Consider the following 22,710-nt stretch of genomic DNA (forward strand, 5'->3'; position numbering starts at 1 on the left):
TATTCTCTAATTGACTGCCTGATATGCTGAGTAACTTTCTGTCTGTTACAGACAGTAAGAGAAACAGAGACACACAATAGTCTCAGAGTCTAGTTACCATGACAACGGGCTGAACATCACAATAGTGACACTCCCCAAAAACACAATTCTGTAAATTAGTGACACACACACACACACACACACACACACAGAGCAAGTGTTCAGTGTTTTTGGTTGATTTTATGATTTGTACCTTTTTTATGTCATCGTATTACTTGACGCTTTGTCAATATTGCCTTGTTACGCTCATGCTAATAAAGCGTATTGACTTGTAGGTGTGTGGTCTGTACTGACTGGAGCCCAGCATACTGTCTTGGTCTCTGGTACCAAGAAGCAAGAAAAGCCCTCGAAGCAAACCACAGAGAAGAGAAGCTTTGTGGATGCTGTTTCCAAAGTTTTTCGCGCCTTTTCGGATATTTGTCGCCTTTTAACGTTGATGTTTTTTTTTCAAACATTTTTCAAGGATATCTCAACCCCCCCAATGTTGAACCCAATGTTACACCCTTGCGTGGACATACAGAGGAGTGTGTATGGAACATGTACATTACCGGTCAAAAGTTTGGGGTCACTTACAAATTTCCATTCCACTCCATTATAGACAGAATACCAGCTGATCTGAGTGAGTGGCTGATCTTTAATGCAATATCTACATTGCCCATTATCAGCAACCATTCATCCAATGTTCCAAAGGCCCATTCTGTTTACTAATCTGATATCATTTCAAAAGGCTAACTGAGAAAACATTGGAGAACCCTTTTGCAATTATGTAAGCACATAATGTAATCTGAAAACTGCTGCCCTGATTAAAAAAACAATGCAACTGATCTCAGCTGGTATTCTGTCTGTAATGGAGTGGAATGGAAATTTCTAAGTGACCCCAAACTTTTGACCGGTAGTGTACCTGCCTATCTAACGATGCATTCTATCATTTTGACTTAATATCAGAAATGTATATCTATATATCCAGAGCAGAGGGTATGACTGGATAGTAAATCTTAGCACAGCAGAGCAGAGGTGTAATAAATACACCAGGATTTTTTGCATTTCGCACTTTAATTATAACAGTTAATTCTTAGGATGTTGTGTTGTCTGTGCTGTCATGTGTGTCCTTCTTTTGTGTCCTAGGATGCTTTGTTGATCTTATATTTATGTTGATTTGATTTCATGTTGATTTTAGAATGGTTTTTCTGTTACATGTTTGTGTTGTAAGGCAAAAGATTGTAGCACTATGTCCAAGACAAATTTCCACTCGTGGACAATAAAGTGTATTCTATTCTAATCTATTCTATAATACCATGTGAGTGAGTGAGAGATCGTGTGTGTGATTGATCTAAAGGGACTTTTTGTTAAACAATCACATAATGTTTGGAGAACTGGTTTGCTTGTACAGTAAGTTTTTACGAAGCAGCACACTGCTGCATCCAATGAACTCACAGAGTTCTTATTTTATGTTGCATGTCATCAAGTCACTCTTTACATCGTTCACCCTGCACACAGCTTGCTATAAGCCACAGACCTGTCGGGGGGATTAGAAATGTATATTTTTCTAATGTGGTGTTCATCACTGGCAAAACCAAAATGTAACCAATATTCCGATCCCAGCCAAAAACACTTTAACACCCACACACACACGTATGTATACACACACACTGGACATAAATATACATATACACATTTACAACGTGAAGGTCCAAAACGCCAACGTGTCCAGGTTTCCAAAAGAATCAAGATAAAGTGTGAAGAACAAATCCTATCCTATCTTTCAGCTTGATGGCTGCGGTTCTGCAGGACGCAGCAGTGCACGCTAGACAGTCACGTGTCCACTTCGGCGAGCTCCGTGACCGCCAGCCCATGCTCTGAGTGCGCGTTCATACTTTTTATGATAAAGTGTGCACCTTTGAATGCAGAACAAACATCCTGAATTATTTTGCTGTAATGAAAATGAGAAGTTGGACTGAGTGGCAAAGTGTGGGCTAGTTTTATTTCTATATCTTGGAAAATTAGTCAAACTAGACTGAATAATACACACAAACAATATGAGAGCAATTTATGTGATGCATATCAAGTATGAAGGCAACAGAATATTCATGTTTTTCCTATCATTTGTCTCACAACTAGGATCATCTCAGGATAATTTAACATTAGTCCATCCAAACGTCAATATTCTGAGGGACCTAATAACGAAATATTAATAAAATAGAATGTAAAAGGGGCAAGTGTAATAAGCAAATGCTTCAACCTTTTCGGTCAGTATTGATTATTAGTTAAGATGACAGGTGACACTTTGTTTTTAGTTGTTTTACTATGTATATGATGTATGTTATGTTGTATATCTATGTGGTCAAAATAAACTAAACTAAAAATATATTTGAGCACTATTTAGTTGTACATATTTTCCAGTATAATGGTGTGATCCAATCCAATCCAATCCACTTTATTTATATAGCACGATTTTAACAAACACAGGGTTTCCAAAGTGTTGCACAAAAAGATAAAACAGAAACAAGTAGAATAAATAAAAAAACTAAAAATGCACTGCCTGCACACAATAAAAAACATGCAAGTATACACATAAGATCAACACTCTATCTGGTGTTAAAAGCCAAAGAAAAGAGGTGGGTTTTAAGAAGATTTTTAAAGAGAGGAGGCCTGTCTAATGTGCAGAGGCAGTCCATTCCAGAGTTTTGGAGCTGCAACGGCAAACGCTCGGTCCCCTCTGAGCTTAAGCCGAGCTTTAGGCACCATCAGGAGCAGCTGGTCAGCTGACCTGAGAGATCGGCTGGGAGTGTAGGGGTGCAGCAGCTCAGAGAGGTAAGGTGGGGCAAGGCCATTCAAGGTTTTAAAAACAAATAAAAGAATTTTAAAATGAATCCTCAAATGGACAGGCAACCAGTGGAGTGAAGCTAAAATAGGTGAAATGTGCTCGTACTTGCGTGTGCCAGTTAAAAGACGTGCAGCAGCATTTTGTACCAGTTGAAGACGAGCAATGGAGAACCCACTAGCCCCTATATAAAGTGCATTACAGTAATCCAGCCGAATGGTCACAAAGGCGTGGATTACTGTCTCAAAGTGTTGTCTCTGAAGGACTGGTGTATTTTTGCCAGAGGTGCCACCAAAGACCATGACTTATCAGCAGTCAGGTAAGAGTCATTTGAAAATCTGCAGGGAAGTCTTGTTGCGGTTATAGTAACATATAAGGAGCAACAATCTTAGTGCATCTTCATGAATCCATGATCACAAAAACAACTATCTCTGCTGGGTCTAACGTTAGCGGTCTACTGACCCACTGCTGCTGGGTCTAACGTTAGCGGTCTACTGACCCACTGCTGCTGGGTCTAATGTTAGCGGTCCGCTGACCCACTGCCGCTGGGTTTAACATTAGAGGTCCGCCGACCCACTGCCACTGGGTCTAATGTTAGAGGTCCGCCGACCCACTGCCACTGGGTCTAACATTAGTGGTCCACTGACCCACTGCCGCTGGGTCTAATGTTAGCGGTCCACTGACCCACTGCTGCTGGGTCTAACGTTAGAGGTCCACCGACCCACTGCCACTGGGTCTAACGTTAGCGGTCCGCTGACCCACTGCTGCTGGGTCTAATGTTAGCGCCACTGCCACTGGTCTAATGTTAGAGGTCCACTGACCCACTGCCACTGGGTCTAACATTAGCTGTCCGCCGACCCACTGCTGCTGGGTCTAATGTTAGAGGTCCACTGACCCACTGCCACTGGGTCTAACATTAGCTGTCCGCCGACCCACTGCTGCTGGGTCTAACGTTAGCGGTCTACTGACCCACTGCTGCTGGGTCTAACGTTAGAGGTCCACTGACCCACTGCCACTGAGTCTAACATTAGCTGTCCGCCGACCCACTGCCACTGGGTCTAATGTTAGAGGTCTACTGACCCACTGCCGCTGGGTCTAACATTAGCGGTCCGCTGACCCACTGCCACTGGGTCTAACGTTAGCTGTCCGCCGACCCACTGTCACTGGGTCTAATGTTAGAGGTCTACTGACCCACTGCTGCTGGGTCTAACATTAGCGGTCCGCTGACCCACTGCCACTGGGTCTAATGTTAGTGGTCCACTGACCCACTGCTGCTGGGTAGCATACAACCAAACCAGTTTAGCCTGGTACACTGGACCTAACTGGTGAAACAGGAAATCAACATAATTCCAAGTTCAGGTGTGAAACTGAAATGCAACCCAGGAAGTCCAGTTTGAGTAATAATAGATCCATCAGTTTAAAGGCTTCTCACTTACAAAACTCTGAACAGCCATTTAGAAAACAGACACACACATCTCCAGTATGTCCCATTGAACATTTGTGCTTCACTGTGTTGATTATCAGAAAGAAAGTTTTAGATGTCCCAAAACTTTCTGCAGCTGGAAAAAACAAATAAAAAAATTGTATGAATGAATGAAATCATGAATGAATATGAGATTTCTAAAATAAAGATAACTAGAGGTGCTTTTCTGAAACAATTATCAGTGTGCATCAGTGTGTGTCCAGCTGGCCTGCTCTGAAAGTGAACTTATCAGATCAGAAGTAAAGCTGTAATAATGATTCCTATATTTAAAAAGCCTAATGCTGGAGTGGTGAGCCAGTGGTGAGCCTGGGCAAATAAATGGAGGCTGAAGGAAAACAAAGTCTTTAGCACTGTTCTGGGTCACACACAGACATCAGTTATCCCAAAGTAACACACACACACACACACACACACACACACACTGTCATAAAAACAATAAATGTGCTGCCTCACTATTTCCAGCCTCTGAGATGACATCATTATATTCAGGCCCAGTAATAAATGAAGGCGGGGTCAGGGTGTTGTGTACACCAGCAGCATGACTGGTGTGTGTTTGTGTGTGTGTGTGTGTGTGTGTGTGTGTGTGTGTGTGTGTGTGTGTGTGTGTGTGTGTGTGTGTGTGTGTGTGTGTGTGTGTGTGTGTGTGTCTAGTGTCAGCTACACACAGCTAAAAGCCAGAGCAGAACAGCTGTGGATAGATTTAACATTTGAGGTTCTTGAAAGTGTATATGGGTGAAAATGAAAGCATGGAGGAAATACAGTATTATCCCTCAGCAGAGGAAGCAGTAGATGTGCGTGAATCATTGTCCCAGGCCCAAACATGGAGCACTGATTGGTGGAGTATGATTCAAGCTCAATGAGGAGCTCTTATATCGCTGCTCTGTGGTAAACACACTCTTCCTGTCTGAAATGTGTCACTGGTGAGCTCCGTGCTGTAGGCTGTCAGTAGTCATGTAGCATTGAAAAACAAAGATCTCATTGTTTTCAAAGTGTATTTGTTTAGCTTGGAATTATCTCCTAAAGCTGCAGTTGGCATATTTGGATTTTGGTAGCACCAAATGGCAGGAAGTAGTAACTGTTTATATCAGAAGTGTTTTATATGCAGGACCACACGGAATCTGCTAAATTCTGCAGATTTTCACTCTGGATCAGCGTTGAAAACTGGAGAAAAAATAAATAAATTCTGCAGATTCAGTTTGGGCCTGCTGATATGTCAAGTGACATCAGTTAAGTGTGGATAGAGTGCTCGTGTTGGCCAGACAGAAGGATATCAGAGATAGAGAGAAGCACTCTAAAGCTAAAACTATGTAGGATTGGAAACTTAAGACTGTTTGTATCGCTGAGTAGTACCTGGATCCAGCACAAGTTTTAAATATAGAATAGAATATTTCATTATTCACATAGCTCATCAGCTACGGCGGCTACATGTGTAGTCCCTTATTGCCTAGTCTCCCATTGCCTTCCTCCACAGCGCTGTAGAGGAAGGTCTGGCTAGTCCACACAGAATTCTGGGATGGGAGAAAAACATGCTCTGGTTTATTGGCATTTCTTTAAACCAATCACAATCGTCTTGGGCGGTGCTAAGCTCCGGACAGAGCCATGGTGCCTCTAGACTTTTATGATATAAAGTAACATATTTTTTGATTATCAATAAAGCCTCCTGGGAGCATCATTTATTTTATTTTTTATTTTAAACCTATATAATCTCATGGGCTTTGAACCTGTGCTTTCAGAAGTGTTACAGTAAAGTAAGTTCATAAAAGGGCGGGCGAAATATGAATCATCTTTATTTAAAAGCTCTTTAAATACAAATATGGGTATGTTATTATCAATGGATTATATTGGCAACTACACAATAAGAGTCTAACAACATGTCATTTGCCATTGTTGATTGGGCTGTAGTCCCGCATAGCCAGGGTGGAGGAAGGTCTGGCTACACCATACAACATTCCTGGATGGGAGAAAAACATGCTCGGGTTTATTGGCATTTCTTTAAACCAGGGGTCTTCAATGTTTTTTAGGCCAAGGACCCCTTAGCTGAAAGAGAGACAGAGCTGGGACCCCCTACTACTGTATATCATATAAAATTGAGTTGCCTATTACTGGGCCAGAGGGATGAAAATGAATGGATATTCATATATTATTTATACGTCATGTTTTAATATTAAACATGTATGTGGAAGGCACAGCGAATCCTTAAGCTTAAATGTATCTGTGAATGGCTACCATAGTGGCTACCTTACCTTACTTAATAAAGCCTAGCATCAATGTTGTGTAAGTTAAATGTTATTATTTTACACAAGTAGGCTGATTTGTCTTTGCTTATAATTTGTTGTATTCATGTTAATATATTTATTTTAAAAAAAACTTTCAAATTCAATAATTTGGCAGCCCCCCTGCAGTAACTCTGAGGACCCCCTAGGGGTCACGGACCCCCTGTAAATGATCTCTGCTTTAAACCAATCACAATCGTCTTGGGCGGTGCTAAGCTCCAGACGGAGCCACGGTGCCTCTGCTAAATAGTCTCAGGAAGGAACTTGTTTTGGTAGAACATGTGTACGTTCTAAAGTAGTTTTAGTCGTGCAACAGAAAACTCAGATTGGACAGATAGTCTAGCTAGCTGTCTGGATTTACCCTGCAGAGATCTGAGGAGCAGTTAACCATAGTCCTCACAAATCCACCAGAGGTTAGAACGCCAACACAAAGACAGAGGAAGGGGACGTAGCCCGGTTCCGCCCTCCTACTTACTTCTGCTCAATTTTCATTTCCCTTCAGTACTCCGTCTGGGTTTGCGGTATATTCTTGGGTTTTCTCTGGTCAAATATTTGTAGGTCCAAACAGTGAACAGAGGGAGTGGCTGAGAACGATGACATTGAGGACATGCACTAGAAAGATGCGAGCGAAGCCATTCGGTCCGTTGTGGCAACGCTGCCGAATATCCAGAAGTTAAAGCCCGAGCAAGAACAGTCTTTGCTGAGTTGTGTTGGTGGCCATGATGTTGTGGCCCTCCTCCCCACGGGGTTAGGGAACAGTTAGATTTTCCAGCTCGCTCTGTTAGCGGTGAAGGAGTTGGCTAAGGCTAATGCTAGCGATGCTAATGCTAAATATAAGCCGATAGTTGTTGTCGGTCTCCCCTCTTGACATACGTCATGACCAAACGTTAGCGATTGGTTATGGCAGATCCAGAGTGGCTCTGGGCAGATCCAATAGTTTTAAACTTCAACAGAGTACCCGCCTTCAAGGAAGTTAACACTTGTCAATGGAGAGAGGCCAGACTCTCTGGACCAATGAAATGTACCAGAGTCTGGTAGGACCAGGTTAAAGGGGACGGACATCCGGCCCAAATGAGGGATATCCGGTGGAATTTCCAGCAGCACCGGAACAATCCCAGAAATGACACATTGTTGATATAGACTAATTGGGCAGTTATGCCATCCTGTAATAACAGGTTCAAATCAATGTGAGTGTCCCTGGTGTCACAGACTGCGACAGTATTGTCTAAAGAGAGAGACAGGCAGGCAGAAACAGAGAGAGAGAGAGCCCAGAGGCAGACGTCATGTATGCTGCAGTCAAACGACACCAACACGATTACAGACGTCTGTTTGCCCTCATTATTAAAAAAAAAGGGACCAATTTATGCAAATGATCCACAGCAGTGTAATTAGGCGAGGAATATCAATGAAGTAATTACTGTTACACTGGTAGTGGAGACGCTCTCCGACAACACACACACCTTCTTCCTCTTTCCCCAGGGACGGACCACAGGAGGAGAGGGAGCAGAGAGCAGGAGAGGGAACAACAGAGAGACAGAACCAAGCCGTGTGTGTGAATGGAGGAGGTCTCCTCTGAGAGCACCGAGCTAATAATGTGGACAGCTTGGAGCAGGCAGCTTTTGGATGAGCCCTTGGGGTGTTGAGTGGTCTCAGCCTGCTAAATGCCAGCCAGATTCCCAGGAGAGGCCAGCTCGCTGATACAAATATTAAACAGAGGGAGGGGAGAGAGACACAGCCAACCACAGACTTGCAGACATGTTTCTGTCGGAGCAGGGAGCTGCTGGGCTCTGAGACAATGTTCAAAGAAAGCAACAACAAAAAAGGGCTCCGTCATACCAGCAGTAATATGATCATTTTCTGACAGGGCAAGAAACACGATCAGACAGGTTGGAAACAAACCTCCAGGTTAGTCAAACTTTTTGGGATGAGAAAATGAAGGAGAACCATACCCAAACTGTCAGTCTGCATCCATCACGGTTTAGAGAGCAACTTGGTTCAGCTGTGACCTCCTGTACTCACTGCATGAGGGATTATTAACAACATGTCAGATGCACTTTGTGCTCCACTTAAAGTTCTTTAGATGATCTGGATAAACTGCTTGTTTCCAACCTGGAGTCTGGTCGTGTCGCTGTGTTCCAGGGGGTGCTGTAGTCAAGTCCACCTTTGTTGAGTCCAAGACAACAAGACCAGGACTAGTCGAGACCGAGTCAAGACGGAGTCCAAAAAGTTTTGAGTCCAAGTCAAGACGGAGTCCAAATGAGAGACAGTGAAGACCGAGAAAGAAAAGATCAAATAAGACCGTATTATTTACTTTAGGTATAAGAATTTCTCTTAAGTCACATAAAGCTAAAGTACAGCTTCATATTTTAGATGTTGAGTCTTTTTATTCTGGTGTAACAAGAACTTTCTGGACTGCTGATGGAAAATGTCACAAATAACAAGCAACAGCAGCACTGACATGTTCCCACTCTTGAACTTATGACTGGTCCTGAAGAATCCAGAGTACAAAGTGCTCTCTGACGTTGTGTCTGTGGCCAAAATGAAACTGACTGATGTCTGATGATTGAGGTATATAACGCAGCCAGGCGTATCCCAGGCAACGCCCGTTCTAGATGGATTTTAAATGAAACTAGTACCTGTTATCTGAACAAGTGAGCTTCATCAATGGATTTGTCTTGAAGGAGGAAGATACTTTAGAAAAAAAGCATATAGTGCTGGACTCGGTCCAGACCAACTAGTATATTTGGCGAGTCCAATGGTCCAAGTCCGAGACAACATAAAGACGTCTCAAGTCCGGACTTGAGTCTGAGTCGGGACTCTAGTACTACAGCCCTGGTTCCAGTCGCAGCCATTACTTTCGGTGTGAGTGCATTATAATGTTTATTATCATGTTCTGATCAAGTATGAAAAATAAGCTAAAATGGAAGGATGAAGTAAAGTAGCATATTTCATCACTTTACATAGTCCAAAATCAAACTCTGCCCGGACCGGGGATCCAATTCATGCAGTGCCAGCATGCTGTGAGGCAGAAGTGCTTACCACTGAGCCACCGTGCTGCCCTGTGTGAGTGTGATCAGGGCGTTCCTGCAAACAAGAGGCTTCCTATCAGTGAAACTCTCCAGAATAAATAAAGGTAAAAATATGGATATATATTGGTGGATTGTACCTGAAAGCAGTCAATGTGTGACGAGTGGAAGTGGGCTGTGAGCACAGAAACAACAGACTACTTGTTTTTGTGGGAAGTAGTCTGGCCAAGTCTTGGGCAAAGACATGACATAGTGGGGGACACATAAAACACACACTGATGACTGTCCGTCTGTCCGTCTCTCTGTCGCTCACATATGAACTATTGTTGTGAGGGACAGCGAGGATCTGGTTCTTATTTTCTCTCTGGCTTCTTACTGGTAATAAAAATAATGAATTCAACAAACTCCTCAGACATGCCGTCCCACCCCAGGATGCGCTATGAATCCAACATGACATGCCCGCCCCCCCCAGCTCCACCCCCTGGTGGCTCTGCTGCTTTGATCCCCCGGCCCATTATCAATCTGCTGCATAAACACATGCATGTCAGAGACACGTTTAGAGCTGCAGCTCTCCATACGCAGACATGGAGGAAGTGCAGAGGTGGTGTTGGGGTGGAAAGTGAATTTTCACAGATAAAACCACAAGTGGTAAAAATGTGGCATGTCTGCAGCCACTATTTATTGGCTATTGGCTTTCACTCAGGCCTAAGAACACAGAGGCCAGGGGTGTACACACAATCATAAAAAAGCTGCATGATCTCAAATTGTTCCTGTGGTGGAAATTTCCCCTTATTATGTCATGTCACAAACATAGCGTTAGTAAACTAAGGAATGTTCATCAATCCAAAATAAAGCATTCTGTTGTTGCTGTGACAGTAGTCTATATCCACGACGTTCCACTTCTGGGATTGCTCCGGTGCCGCCCGAAATTCCGCTGGCTGTCCTTTTACCTTCCTCTGTCTCTGTGTTGGCGTTCTAACCTCTGGTGGATTTGTGAGGACTATGGTTAACTGCTCCTCAGATCTCTGCAGGGTAAATCCAGACAGCTAGCTAGACTATCTGTCCAATCTGAGTTTTCTGTTGCACGACTAAAACTACTTTTGAACGTACACATGTTCCACCAAAACAAGTTCCTTCCTGAGACTATTTAGCAGAGGCACCGTGACTCAGTGTGTATCCTACTTATCATTGTCTTCTGCCGTTCTAGTCTTACGAGTTGCTCCCTGAGGCTTATTGTCAACGTTTCATACGTGGAGAAAAGGGGATAAGCAACACACCTTGAATTTGCTGTGATCTGACCGCTCATTTTACACGCTGGCGTTCCACGTTAAAAGTGGAGAGTTTAGAGGAGCTGTGTGACTTGATACTCTTTAAGGAATTTAAAAACTCTTTACCTGAGAGTATTGCCATGTCCGTTAGCGATCAGAAGGTAAAAACAGCTATTCTGTGGCTACTTTGGCAGACAAATACATTTTACGCACAGGTGTAACTTTGGGGAATTACGCACTCACGGTTCTGTTTTTGGGGAGAATGCAGAGGTAGATGCGTATTCTTCTGTGCACTCAGGTAGAACCGAGGTGAGGGGTCGATAGCAGCCAGAGTTCAGATAAGATCTGTAACATTTGTCATAAGGAAGGGCATTGGGAAGTTAATTGTTATGCTAGGTCGAAACCGTGTGGGGCATGCAGGCAAAAGGTGCTTGCCTAGCGGTGTCTGTGCCCAAGTTGTCCGCGGTGCAGATAGCTAGTGATGTTTGGCAGGAAAAAAGTGTTGCCTGGTGAACTGAAGTCTTTCTGCCCTTTGGTGTCAGACGGCTTGGTCTCTCTGGTGGGAAGGACGAGAGTGATACAAGGTGCTCAATTTCTGTTTTGGGAATGGGCATGAAAGTCCCGCTGCTACATTCTGATCTCTTTCAGGGCCAAGTGGCTGTTGGCATGCGTCCGGCGCCGCTAACTGAGGATGGAAACGGTGTGGCAGGAGGGCGCGTTTGGGCTGATGTTCCGCCACCGCCTCCTGCGTTTTTCTCGGTCCCGCTGGTGAGAATGCAAACTGATCAAAGCCAAATACACTTCCCAGAGGTTTTTTACAGCAGGTGCAGTAACACACGTCATGAGGCGTGCCAATCTTGATCCGGTGTCTAGTTCTAAAAGTTTGACCTGTGACGCAGCAGAGTTGTGTATGTTTTCCCTGTCTGATGTGCCTCTTTCAGTTTTGCAGGAGGATCTGAAGGCCGAAACAACACGCCGATCCTTCTCTGAGAGGTTTGGTCGAGCAGGTGCTTTCCGTAGAGGAGGAGAAAATGAGCTCTCCGAGTTATTTAATGCACAATGCGCTGTGAAAATAGGTGTCTCACCGTGGGAGTTTCATTGGAGACCCCGTCACCCAAATTGGGTTGCCATTTGAATTCCAGGGAGTTTGTGTTGAAATTGGCTCATGATGAATCTGGACACTATGGGGTTAGGAAAACATATGACTGGGTGCTATGGCATTTCTTTTGTCCACGTTTGAAAAAAGATGTTTGCTGTGTATAGTAAAACATGTCACACATGTCAGCTTACTGGGAAACCTAACCAGAGTATAACACCTGCTCTTTTGTTCCCTATTCCAGCCGCCAGGCAGCCTTTTGAACACCTAATAATTGATTGTGTGGGTCCGCTGCAGTTTATCTCCTTACGGTGATGTGTCGAGGTAACCGTTTTCGGCCACATACCCATTACACACGATACCGGCTAGGTCTGTGCTGCGCACTCATGTTGATTTTTGGTGTTCCAAAAATGATTCAAACTGACCAGGGCTCCAACTTCTCCTCACATCTGTTCTCTCAAGTGTTAAAACCACTGCATGCTGAACTTTCTGCAGGGCTCCTAAGAAACTTTGTGGGTGGGTAGTCATGATGAAGGGGGGGAGGGGGGGATGTGTTTATGTTGTGAGTTGAATGTTTTGTATTTTGTTAAAAAAATGAAAGATAAAAAAATTGGTAATCACAAAAATAAAAATAAACTTCATGCTAAGCACAACACGGCATCAGCTCATCACAATCAAAGTCATTGGAGCGCTTTCATCAGACACTCAAGTTGCTGTTGCACTCAGACTCAAGATTTATTGTGTATTTTATTATCATGTGCACAGTAAAGCTTACACAATGCAATGAAAAACGTACTCCGCTTGTCTTCAAAATAAAGTGAATGAGACAATAAAGCTAGAATAAACAATTAAAAGAAAAAGAAAATGTGCACAATGTGCAAAAGGTTAAATCCTGTAACACTCACCTTCTAATTGAAGATGTGTTTGTATTGTATAGCCTATGATATATGGTTATGGGGTTTGTAGCCAGTTTCCATGGAGGGGTGCTATAGCAGGGCCTGCTGTGGGTTTGTGGGCGGAGCCAATCAGTGCAACTGGGAGCACCTGGCCACTCTCCAGGAGTCTTTAAGATCTGGCTGTCAGCCTGCTCACGCACCATGTTTCTGTTGGGTTGGCTTCAGCCTGGTTACTACAACACCTCTCACTCATCATCGCAACACTGAGGAACATTTCTCATAACTTTATCAGGATGTCAGGGATGGAAGAAGTATTCAAATACTCTACTTCAGTAACAGTACTAATACCACATTGTGAAAATACTCTGTTGCAAGTAAAAGTTATGCATTGTAAATGTTACTACAGTAAAAGTTTGTAAGTATCATCAGGAAAATGTAGTTGTTGTATTAAACCATTGTAGAAAGTGTAAAGGATCCAACCAGCTGTGTGTTTAATGGTACACACACACACACACACACACACACACACACACACACACACACACACACACACACACACACACACACACACACACACACACACACACACACACACAGAGACAGACACAGACAGCTGTGTGTTTAATGGTCTAATCATCTCATCTGGACTTGTAGCCGTTATATTGTTGACTAGTTTACTTTAGAATCAAACATCAGATTTTATAAACTACATGTGTTTTGTGTGCAGGAATCTTAATGTGTAAAGTAACTAGTAACTAAAGATGTAGCAGATGAATGTAGTGGAGTAAAAAGTACAATATTTCTCTCTGAAATGTAGCAGAGTAGAAGTAGAAAGTGGTATGAAAAGAAAAGACTCAAGTAAAGTACAAGTACCTCAACATTTGGACTGAAGTACAGTACTGGAGTAAATGTACTTAGTTACATTCCAGCACTGCAGGATTTTGATGTTCAGTAAATAAATGTTAAACCTTTTAGTTGAAAACTGTGTCTCTCCTGTCTTTGGTTATGGCTTGTGAGCCAGGTCATGACCTTTACTAGATCTAAAAAAAATATTAGTATTAATGTTAAAGCAATAACCTGGAAGATGTTCATGTAAATAAATGTCTGAGTCACTGTCTATGTCAGATAGATGAGGTCACCCAGTGGTGGTGGAGCCCACTGATGAAGGCTTTGGTTTGCAGTATTATGAACTGGGTGTCTGATAACAACACTAGTCAACCTAACAAAAATCCTGCAAACGTGTCCAAATTCACCACTATTTCTGACCAGGAACTACTTAAGCTAGTGAATGAAAGTAAGACTGCCACATGCTGTCTTGACCCAGTCCCTGCTAAACTTCATAAGAAGTGTTTTAGCTGTATACATCCAACCCGTTCTCACTCCCAACTCATAAAATACTGACGCTTGGGCAGTGGCTGTCAGCGTCAGACACAACACAATAATCCTCTTTCAGCGTGTGTGTAGAACACACCGGGCAGAGCAGCAGCTACACGGAGCTTGAAGATGACGTAGTATTAAGAGAGACTACAGTAGAGAGTAATATCTCCCTCTCTTAGGGAGGTTGGTTGGGGGGGTGGACGGGTCAAACAACACAGGACTTTCACCCAGGAGAGCGGGGTTCATGTCCCGCATGTCACTGAAATGATACTGATGTCTTAACCCTTGTGTTGTCTTGCTGTCGACCATGCAACTTTTAGTTTTTCTGGGTAAAAATCTACATTTTGGTCATCTTTTTAGATACTTTTGTCACTTTTCCCTATGTTTTTGTCACTTATTTCAAGGTTTTTGAAGCTTTTCCTGATGTTTTAGTCACTTTTTGCAAAGGTTTTTGTCACTTTTTCTGATGGTTTTTTTTCTGCACTTTTTTCAACATTTTTGTTTTTTTTAAATACATTTTTATTTATAGAAACTTTTTGAAAATGGGTCAGATTTGACACGAGGACAACAGGAGGGTTAAATAACTATTGGCCTGAATCAAATCTACCATTGTTAAGTAAGGTCCTGGAGGGTGGTTTTTAACCAAATTAATTATTTATTTATTTTAGAAAAGTTTCAGTCTGGGTTCAGGGCCAATCATATCCCTGACACAGCCCTCAACAAAGCTGTCAGTGATCTCAGGACTAGCACCGATGCCAACAAAGTCTCAGTTCTAGTTCTGTTAGATATAACTGCTGTCTTTGATCAAATTGACCATAATATTTTAATTGAGAAGTGGGTCAGCCTCTCTGCGAGTGTTCTAAATTAGTTCCGCTCTTGCATATCTGGTAGATATTCTTTTGACTTTCACTATGGGAGATCATGTATCACAGAAATATGAGTTACCTTTTGGAGTTGCTCAGGGACGCTGCCTTGGTCCTCTGCTTTTCTTATTGTACATGCTTCCTTTAGGTGAACACCAGCTAAATGTCCACAGTCAGTGATTACTGGCTGCAGTAAACAAGTGGACGCAGAACAACTTTCTTAAATTAAATGTTGAGAAAACAGAAATATTATCAGTTGGTCCACAAGAAAAAAGAGAGCTAGTTCTTGCAAAACTTGGCAGTTTGGCCTCACAAGTTAAATCAGAAGTCACAACTCTGGGTATTATTTTTGACTCACACTTGAATTTTAAATCTCACATAAAGAAGGTAAGCAAAGCAGCTTTTTTTCACTTAAGAATATTGCAAAGGTACGGTCGTTTCTATCCCAACAATATGCTGAAAAACCTGTCCATGCATTTATAGTATTTCAAATAGTTTGGATTAATGTAATGCTCTCTTCACCGGTCTTCCAAAACAATCAATTGACAAATTGAAACTAATGCAGAACTCTGCAGCCAGGCTTTTAACTAAAACAAGAAAAACAAAGCATAGTACATCAGTTTTAGCTAACTAGCACCAGCTCCCAGTGTCACATACATACATTTTAAAGATCGTAGTTCGAGGTAATGAAAAAGTGAACTGCAGTCTATGACAGCAGAAGTCAGACGTGCTCACACCCATCCACCCCCCCACCCCCACAGCCTGCATGCATGTGAACAGGAAAACAGAGTTTTAACGGACACGCTGCTCACTTTTAAAAGGGTATACAGTTTTCAGTCATTATATTTGAGTATTGCCCAATGTCCCCACTGACCACAAGCCACCGCTCCCTAAACCTCGGAGAAGAAAAGAAAAGAAAGTTCCAGCTCTTTTTACTGTGGCTGGACCTGCGCTGAGTTCCAACACCTCTGCTGTGGTGTTACGCCGTGATTGATGGCGTGGCGTAAACGTTCCCATGCAGATTGATCATGGTCCTCTCAGAGGCTGCCCACGGCCCCTGGCCATGATTTGTGGCTCTCTCAACTTTTAGAGTGTGTCCCAGTGTGGTAGAGGAATGCCAAGCTGTTCTGAGGTCAGTGCAGGAACACAGATCACTTCCTAAACGACTACCACCTAACCTCGTGATAAAACAACAGGAAGCTGATGATGTGAAGGAAGAGTAGCAAAAAAAAAAATTTAAACAAATCTTTACACCCAGGATATTATCTTGTCCTACGGGGCTTTTCATTCGCCCAAGTCTGTATTTTATTCATGTATTATTTGAGTAGAAATTGTGATGATTGTGTTTCCTCAGACAGTAGCATTAACAGCTCCCTGTTTCATGTTGCCCTGTTTGAAGTCGGGGGGGGGCGGGTGGGGTCAGAGGACCAAGGGACATAAATCACTAGTTGGATGAGGTTGGGGCTGGCTGCTGGGGCCAGAGTGTGGAGGGGCGCTGAAACCCAATCTGCACAGTTTTCATCGGGGCTTGTTTTTCTATGCTGAGCTGGGCTGTTGATCAGCTGTGCTATCCAAACAGAACAGGGCTTTAAGGAGCTCCTGCTGTGTCCCATGTTGTCCCCATGCTCCCAGGGGGACTCAGTGTATCTAGACTCCTGGACAGCCTGCTGCTGTACTCCGGGATCCTCACCTGAACGCACTGTAGCTCCTCTGCTTTCTAGTCAAATAAAGCTGCTCAGTTTTACAATCACATATCTCACATACTGTACCTCCGTGTTCAAAGAGGAGCGAAACAAAGAGAACAAGGAGGAGAGGACGAGGAGGAGGAGGAGGAGGAGGCATGAAGACTGTTAGCACATGAGTTAGCATCTATGGTTAGCATCCTTCAGCCTACAGACTGATAATCCAAACGCATCAGTATCACACACACACACACACACACACACACACACACTATGTAGAAGAGACAATATGACAGCAGGCTGCTTCAATGTGAAGAGAAAATATATGGCAAATTTCAATCAAATGTAAAAACATATATATATATGCATAATTATAGAGCTTGGTCTAGAACTATTCTATCTGTAAAGTGTCCTGAGATAACTATTGTTATGATGTGATACTATAAATAAAATTGTAATTGAATTAAAATGAACATAAACTGACAATAGAACATGTATCCTCATCAATAAAAAAAAAACATTGATCATTAACAAAAATAGTCATCACTATTGGCAAAACTACATGGTAAAATAATTGCCATGCTTCTGTATGTTTTTTTCTAACTGTACCCCCCCCCCTTGTTATTTGTGTTGCTATGAACATGTATAGGGACAAGTGCCAACAACTAGCATAGCTTTAGCTAAACAGTCCGATATAATCACTTCTATAACTACAATAGGGCATATCTAAACCAAATCAAAAATGGCCAACAGTCATACCTTAAGACCTCAGCTAATGTAAGCAATGAACTGCGGTTGAACAAAGAAACGGCGATTAGACAATGATGTAATAATAGTTCCAGGCCTCCTCAGACACGGGCCCAGGTTCTGATCTGCTCTACCACGCCCCTCTTCTTTAAAGGCCCGAGGCCAGCTCGCTCCACTCCTGGTCCAAGTCAAACCAGATCGTGATGCTTCTGCCCCAAATCACTCAACTAGTCCATCCAACTGGACCCAGACCGTCTCAGTGCTCTGCTGTTGGTAAGTTTTACCACTCTCATTTTCTCTCACATTAAATATCATTGTAATTGTAATTTTCCCCCAGGGCTCAATAAAATATAAATCATTATCATTATTATTATTATTATTATTATTATTATAATCCTGTGACATTCATTATAAATAATGTCTTGTATATGTCTAATACAGGGGTGTCAAACATACGGCCCGTGGGCCAGAACCGGCCAGCCAAAGGGTCCAATCAGGCCCACTGGATGACTTTGCAAAGTGTGAAAATTGCAGAGAAGTAATTGATTCCAATTCCAGATGTACCACTTTAATCTCAGAGAATATCCAAATTCTTTTCCCGTAAATTTACGACTTCAATCTCAGATTGACATTATTATCATTATATTATATTATTATTATTATAATATAAACATTATTATTTTCCAACAACGGCCTTAGAACACTGTTGGAGCAGAATCAACTAGTGTTTCTCAACATCAAGTTTCTGATCTGTCTGGAGAGGTCTACTGGTCTGGCCCACTACTCTAATATCTCTAATGATTTTAAATATTTCTAATATTATCCTATGATATTTCTCACTATTGTGTTATGACTTTAATTAATTATATCTATATATTCATATCTCACATATGGCTTGTTTTTTATGGCTGTCCATAAAAAAGCCATATGAAATGAGCTTGGCTGTCACCATCACAGAAATATAAATAATAATACTTTTTTTGTTTTAATCAAATTATGGAATCTTTTTATTTCTTTTTTTAAATTTACAAGAGGGTCAAATGAGAATGGACAGATAGGAACATTTAGTAACGGACAGATGGCTCATATGAACACTAAACACTAGCCACAAAGAGTATGTTGAATATTTGTAAGCTACACAATATGTGTAAGATAAGGCAACATTTCCAAATTCAAGCTAGCCTTTTAGCACTTTGTTGGTTACTCTTTATAATAAACCTTACTTACATTTTTTTTATATAAATATTATTTACATATTTCTTTCCGGTAAATGTAAAATATCCAGTTTACCACTGCTATCACTCTAATTCATCGCTAAATGTTTGATTCATAATGCCCTCCTGATGCTCAGAGAAGAGCCCTGCACACACACACACACACACACGATGCTCTGTGTCTTTAAGAGACGTTAGGTTGTTTGAAACTCATCAAACCACCAGGACCTCCCTATAATAAATAATATTTTCCATCACTGCCTGCAGAAATCTTGGTTTTATTTTGATACAAAGCTGAATTCAGCATGTTGCTTCCTGCACTCTCAACATTCAATTCAATTCAATTTTATTTTATTTATAGTATCAAATCATAACAGGAGACTTTACAGATAGAGTAGGTCTAGACCACACTCTGTAATTTACAAAGACCCAAAAGACCCAACAACACCAGTAATAACATATCAAAATATACATGTTTTTGTATCTTTTTTTTTTTTTTGTCTAATTTGATTGGTAAATTCTATTTTATTCAATCTCAGTGATTCATATTTGATCTCACTTTTATTTTGGCATTTTTTTTGGATTGAAGTCGTGTGCAGGTTCAGGGTTTAATAATAAACCTGGCATAGCTTTTATTGGAATCATCTAAATGTAACGATGAAATGTTTTCAGATGGTATTATAAAAAAACTGAAACATGAAGAAACACAGAGAAGGGTTAAGAATGTCTGAACTTCCCTGTTTCAGCTGGAAGTGTCTCTGCTGGAGTGTTATCGGGGGGGAGGGGGGAATCCAGCACGCAGCAGAACACAAAGGGAAGCCATGCAGCGGCTTCAAGACATTCAGGGACAGTCAGACAGCCCGCCGCTGTCAGCACGCTGTCTGGAGACACGCTCAATACAAGAGGCAGGACCACCCAGCTGCAGGGTATCAGACACATCAAGCTCATCCCACTGCTTTATTACTCTCTCTATACTATATATACTCTCTATAGTCTCTGTGCCTTTCTGACAGAAATCTGACTTTTAAAGAGTCTTTCCATTCTCATAACTGCTCTGATTTATCTTATTGTTAATTGTTTGAATGATTATTAGCTTATTCATTTCTGATGATTGGATTCTAAGGTGCATTACAGTCTCTGGAGGCCTGGCAGTCCTCTTGTGTTAGATATACACACACTGCACACACTACACACACATACACTGCAAACACAAGCTGCACACACGCTGCACACACGCTGCACACACGCTGCACACACACTGCACACACACTGCACACACACATACGCTGCACACACACTGCACACACACTGCACACACACACACGCTGCACACACGCTGCACACACACTGCACACACACACACTCGGACTCAAGTCGCACTTAAGTCACACAAACAGCTGACTTCAGACTTGACTCGGACTCGAGCTTCGAGACTCGTCAACAACAATCCATATGATGTGACAGACTTAGGTTAATATTTCACCAGGTCCGAGGGCTACCCCATAAAGTTCTCCTACAACTGATTTTGATACTGGACTGTATGGATGGTAGCTACAGGACATTCTTTGAATTCATAAGATTTAACAATACAGTGTTAGGGACAGATCAGATGGACAGTGACTGGAGACTTGACTGGAACTTCCAAAAAATGACTTGTGAACATCTCTGCACTGCACGCACACACACACACTGCACACACACTGCACACACTGCACACACACACTGCAAACATGCTGCACACACACTGCACACAAACTGCACACACACGCTGCACACACACTGCAAACACACCCTGCACACACACTGCGCACACACACACACTGCACACACTGCACACACACATACTGCACACTGCCTCATTCTGACAGCATGGACAGCACTATCATTTACAATTGTATGATAATTACAGATATTTTAATTATAGATGTCTGATATTATAGATATTGACATTAAGAACAGCAGCACAGGAATCCTGCAGTCATTCATCAGATCTGGGTATTATGAACAAAAACAACAGAATACAATACATAACTCGTATATGTATATTTTGTGTCATTTTGAATAATTTCCATCATTTCAGTGTGATGTTCTGTTCCTTGTTTCAGCTGCTGGACTTAAAGTGATCGACACTCAAATAGTTTCACACAGAAGGCCTGCAGGCCTGCAGGGAACAGGCCCAGTGTTGGTTTAACAAACACTGGAAGCCTGCGGCTCAGACACAGCCAGTTAGGTTCTGGTAGTTCTCTTACCCCCCCCCAGCCCTGAGCACACAGATAATTCATATATAAATGTGTTTAGTACTAGTAGTGGAGAGAGCTTACTGCTGGTAGTGGGCCCGGCAGTACACGGTGCTGTCTCTGATGAAGCAGGTGGCGGTGAGCGGCCGCTGGCACGCAGCGCACTGCAGACACCCCTCGTGCCAGGACGCGCCGCTGACCCGCATCAGGAAGCGGTCTGAGATGATCCGCGTGCAGCCCTCACACACGCAGGCCCCGCCTGACAGACACAGAGCAGGGTCACAGATTCACCTGAGTCCTGGTTCAGTTACCGTTCCTAAAACACTAAAGCCCAATCTCTGAACCAAATGCTGGGGGGGGGGGCACAGGAGCAGTGAATGTTGATTTTGCTGTTTCTCCATGTTTGTTAGTGGACTGTCATGTGCTTTTCATTTAGTTTTCTTTGTTCTTTGGCCTTTTGCAGTTGGACTACTGTATTGTTCTACAATATTGGAGTACTTGCACTACCTGCAGTGTACAAGATATTCACTGTACAAGTTGTGATACACTTTTCTTTCTGTAACTAGATGCCCTGAACACTGTGTTCTTGATTTTTTGAGGTAATATAATAATGAATGCTCTGTAGTGTGTAGTTATTGACTGGCTGTGTGTATGATCTGAAAGCATTGTTTGATTTTGAATATAGTTTGAGCGAAACTCATGAGTCATATTTCATTGAAGGAAATGTCTCTGTTGTGTGATATGAATAAATAAAGGCAACATTTACCCAGCATGCTCTGTGCTCACTTTGTTTGTTCTCGCTCTTTTATTATAAGATAACACCACAGTATGTCTGTCTGCAGCAATATCCACATGTATATTTATATATATATCATCATTTACACTTCACAAGCTCCTCTGATGCTGTTTCAAGGCTGCCCAATGTGGGGCCCGTGGGCCAAGTTAGGCCCAGTCCTCCTTTGTTTTGGCCCGCCATATCTTTTGACATGCTCATGCTTATTCTCCTCTTATTATGAAAGTGCTGTAAAATCCTACAGTAATGAAATGTACATTTAGTGCAGCTAAAATTACTTGATCAGAGTTTTATGGGATGTAAAGCACTGCTGGTGATCTTCATCACAAAGGTGAACAACACTTTCCTTTTAAATATGTTTATGCTCCCAAAACGATACACTGCAAATTAATATAATTACTGTAAGGCAGATTAAAGAGCTGTGTTTTTATTTCAAAATTTTATTTTAGATTTAGAATGTTAATTTTCTATAAAATATAAAACATTTTAACGTAGTTTAATTTCACACAACCATAAACATTTATTTTTTGCCCGTGGCCTCATAGTAGGAATGATTATGATATGACTTCTGACCCTTCATATGAAAGACTAAAGATAGTAGGAATGATTATGATATGAAAGATTCAAAAACAACTGGGTGTAAAAAACAGAATGAGAAGAGACAACACTGTTTGGATCCAGATAAAATTCCATTCTGTCAGAAATTATACTTCATTATATTATTATATTTTATTACATCTGGAACAAATAACTCTCTCCTCAAAGGCACTTTTAGGCTACTAATACAATCATATTAATAATAGCCTAATACGTATATAACCTAAATATATATATATATATAAAATACCATAGGCCTAAGGGAAGGCAGAATAAAATAATACGTTTAGAAATCATC

The 22,710-nt window shown here is 41.9% G+C and overlaps 1 protein-coding gene across 1 annotated transcript in view; it reads right to left on the bottom strand.

Moving 5' to 3' along the window:
- Positions 1-22,710, bottom strand: part of LOC116038351 (LIM/homeobox protein LMX-1.2-like) — a 46,643-nt gene that overhangs the window by 23,611 nt on the left and 322 nt on the right. The window contains exon 2 of the mRNA XM_031282679.2: positions 21,107-21,281. Within this exon, the coding sequence (XP_031138539.2) occupies positions 21,107-21,281 (175 nt within the window). The remainder of the gene's footprint in view (positions 1-21,106; positions 21,282-22,710) is intronic.

This window comes from Sander lucioperca, chromosome 14, assembly GCF_008315115.2.
Source record: "Sander lucioperca isolate FBNREF2018 chromosome 14, SLUC_FBN_1.2, whole genome shotgun sequence".
Taxonomy (NCBI): Eukaryota; Metazoa; Chordata; class Actinopteri; order Perciformes; family Percidae; genus Sander; species Sander lucioperca.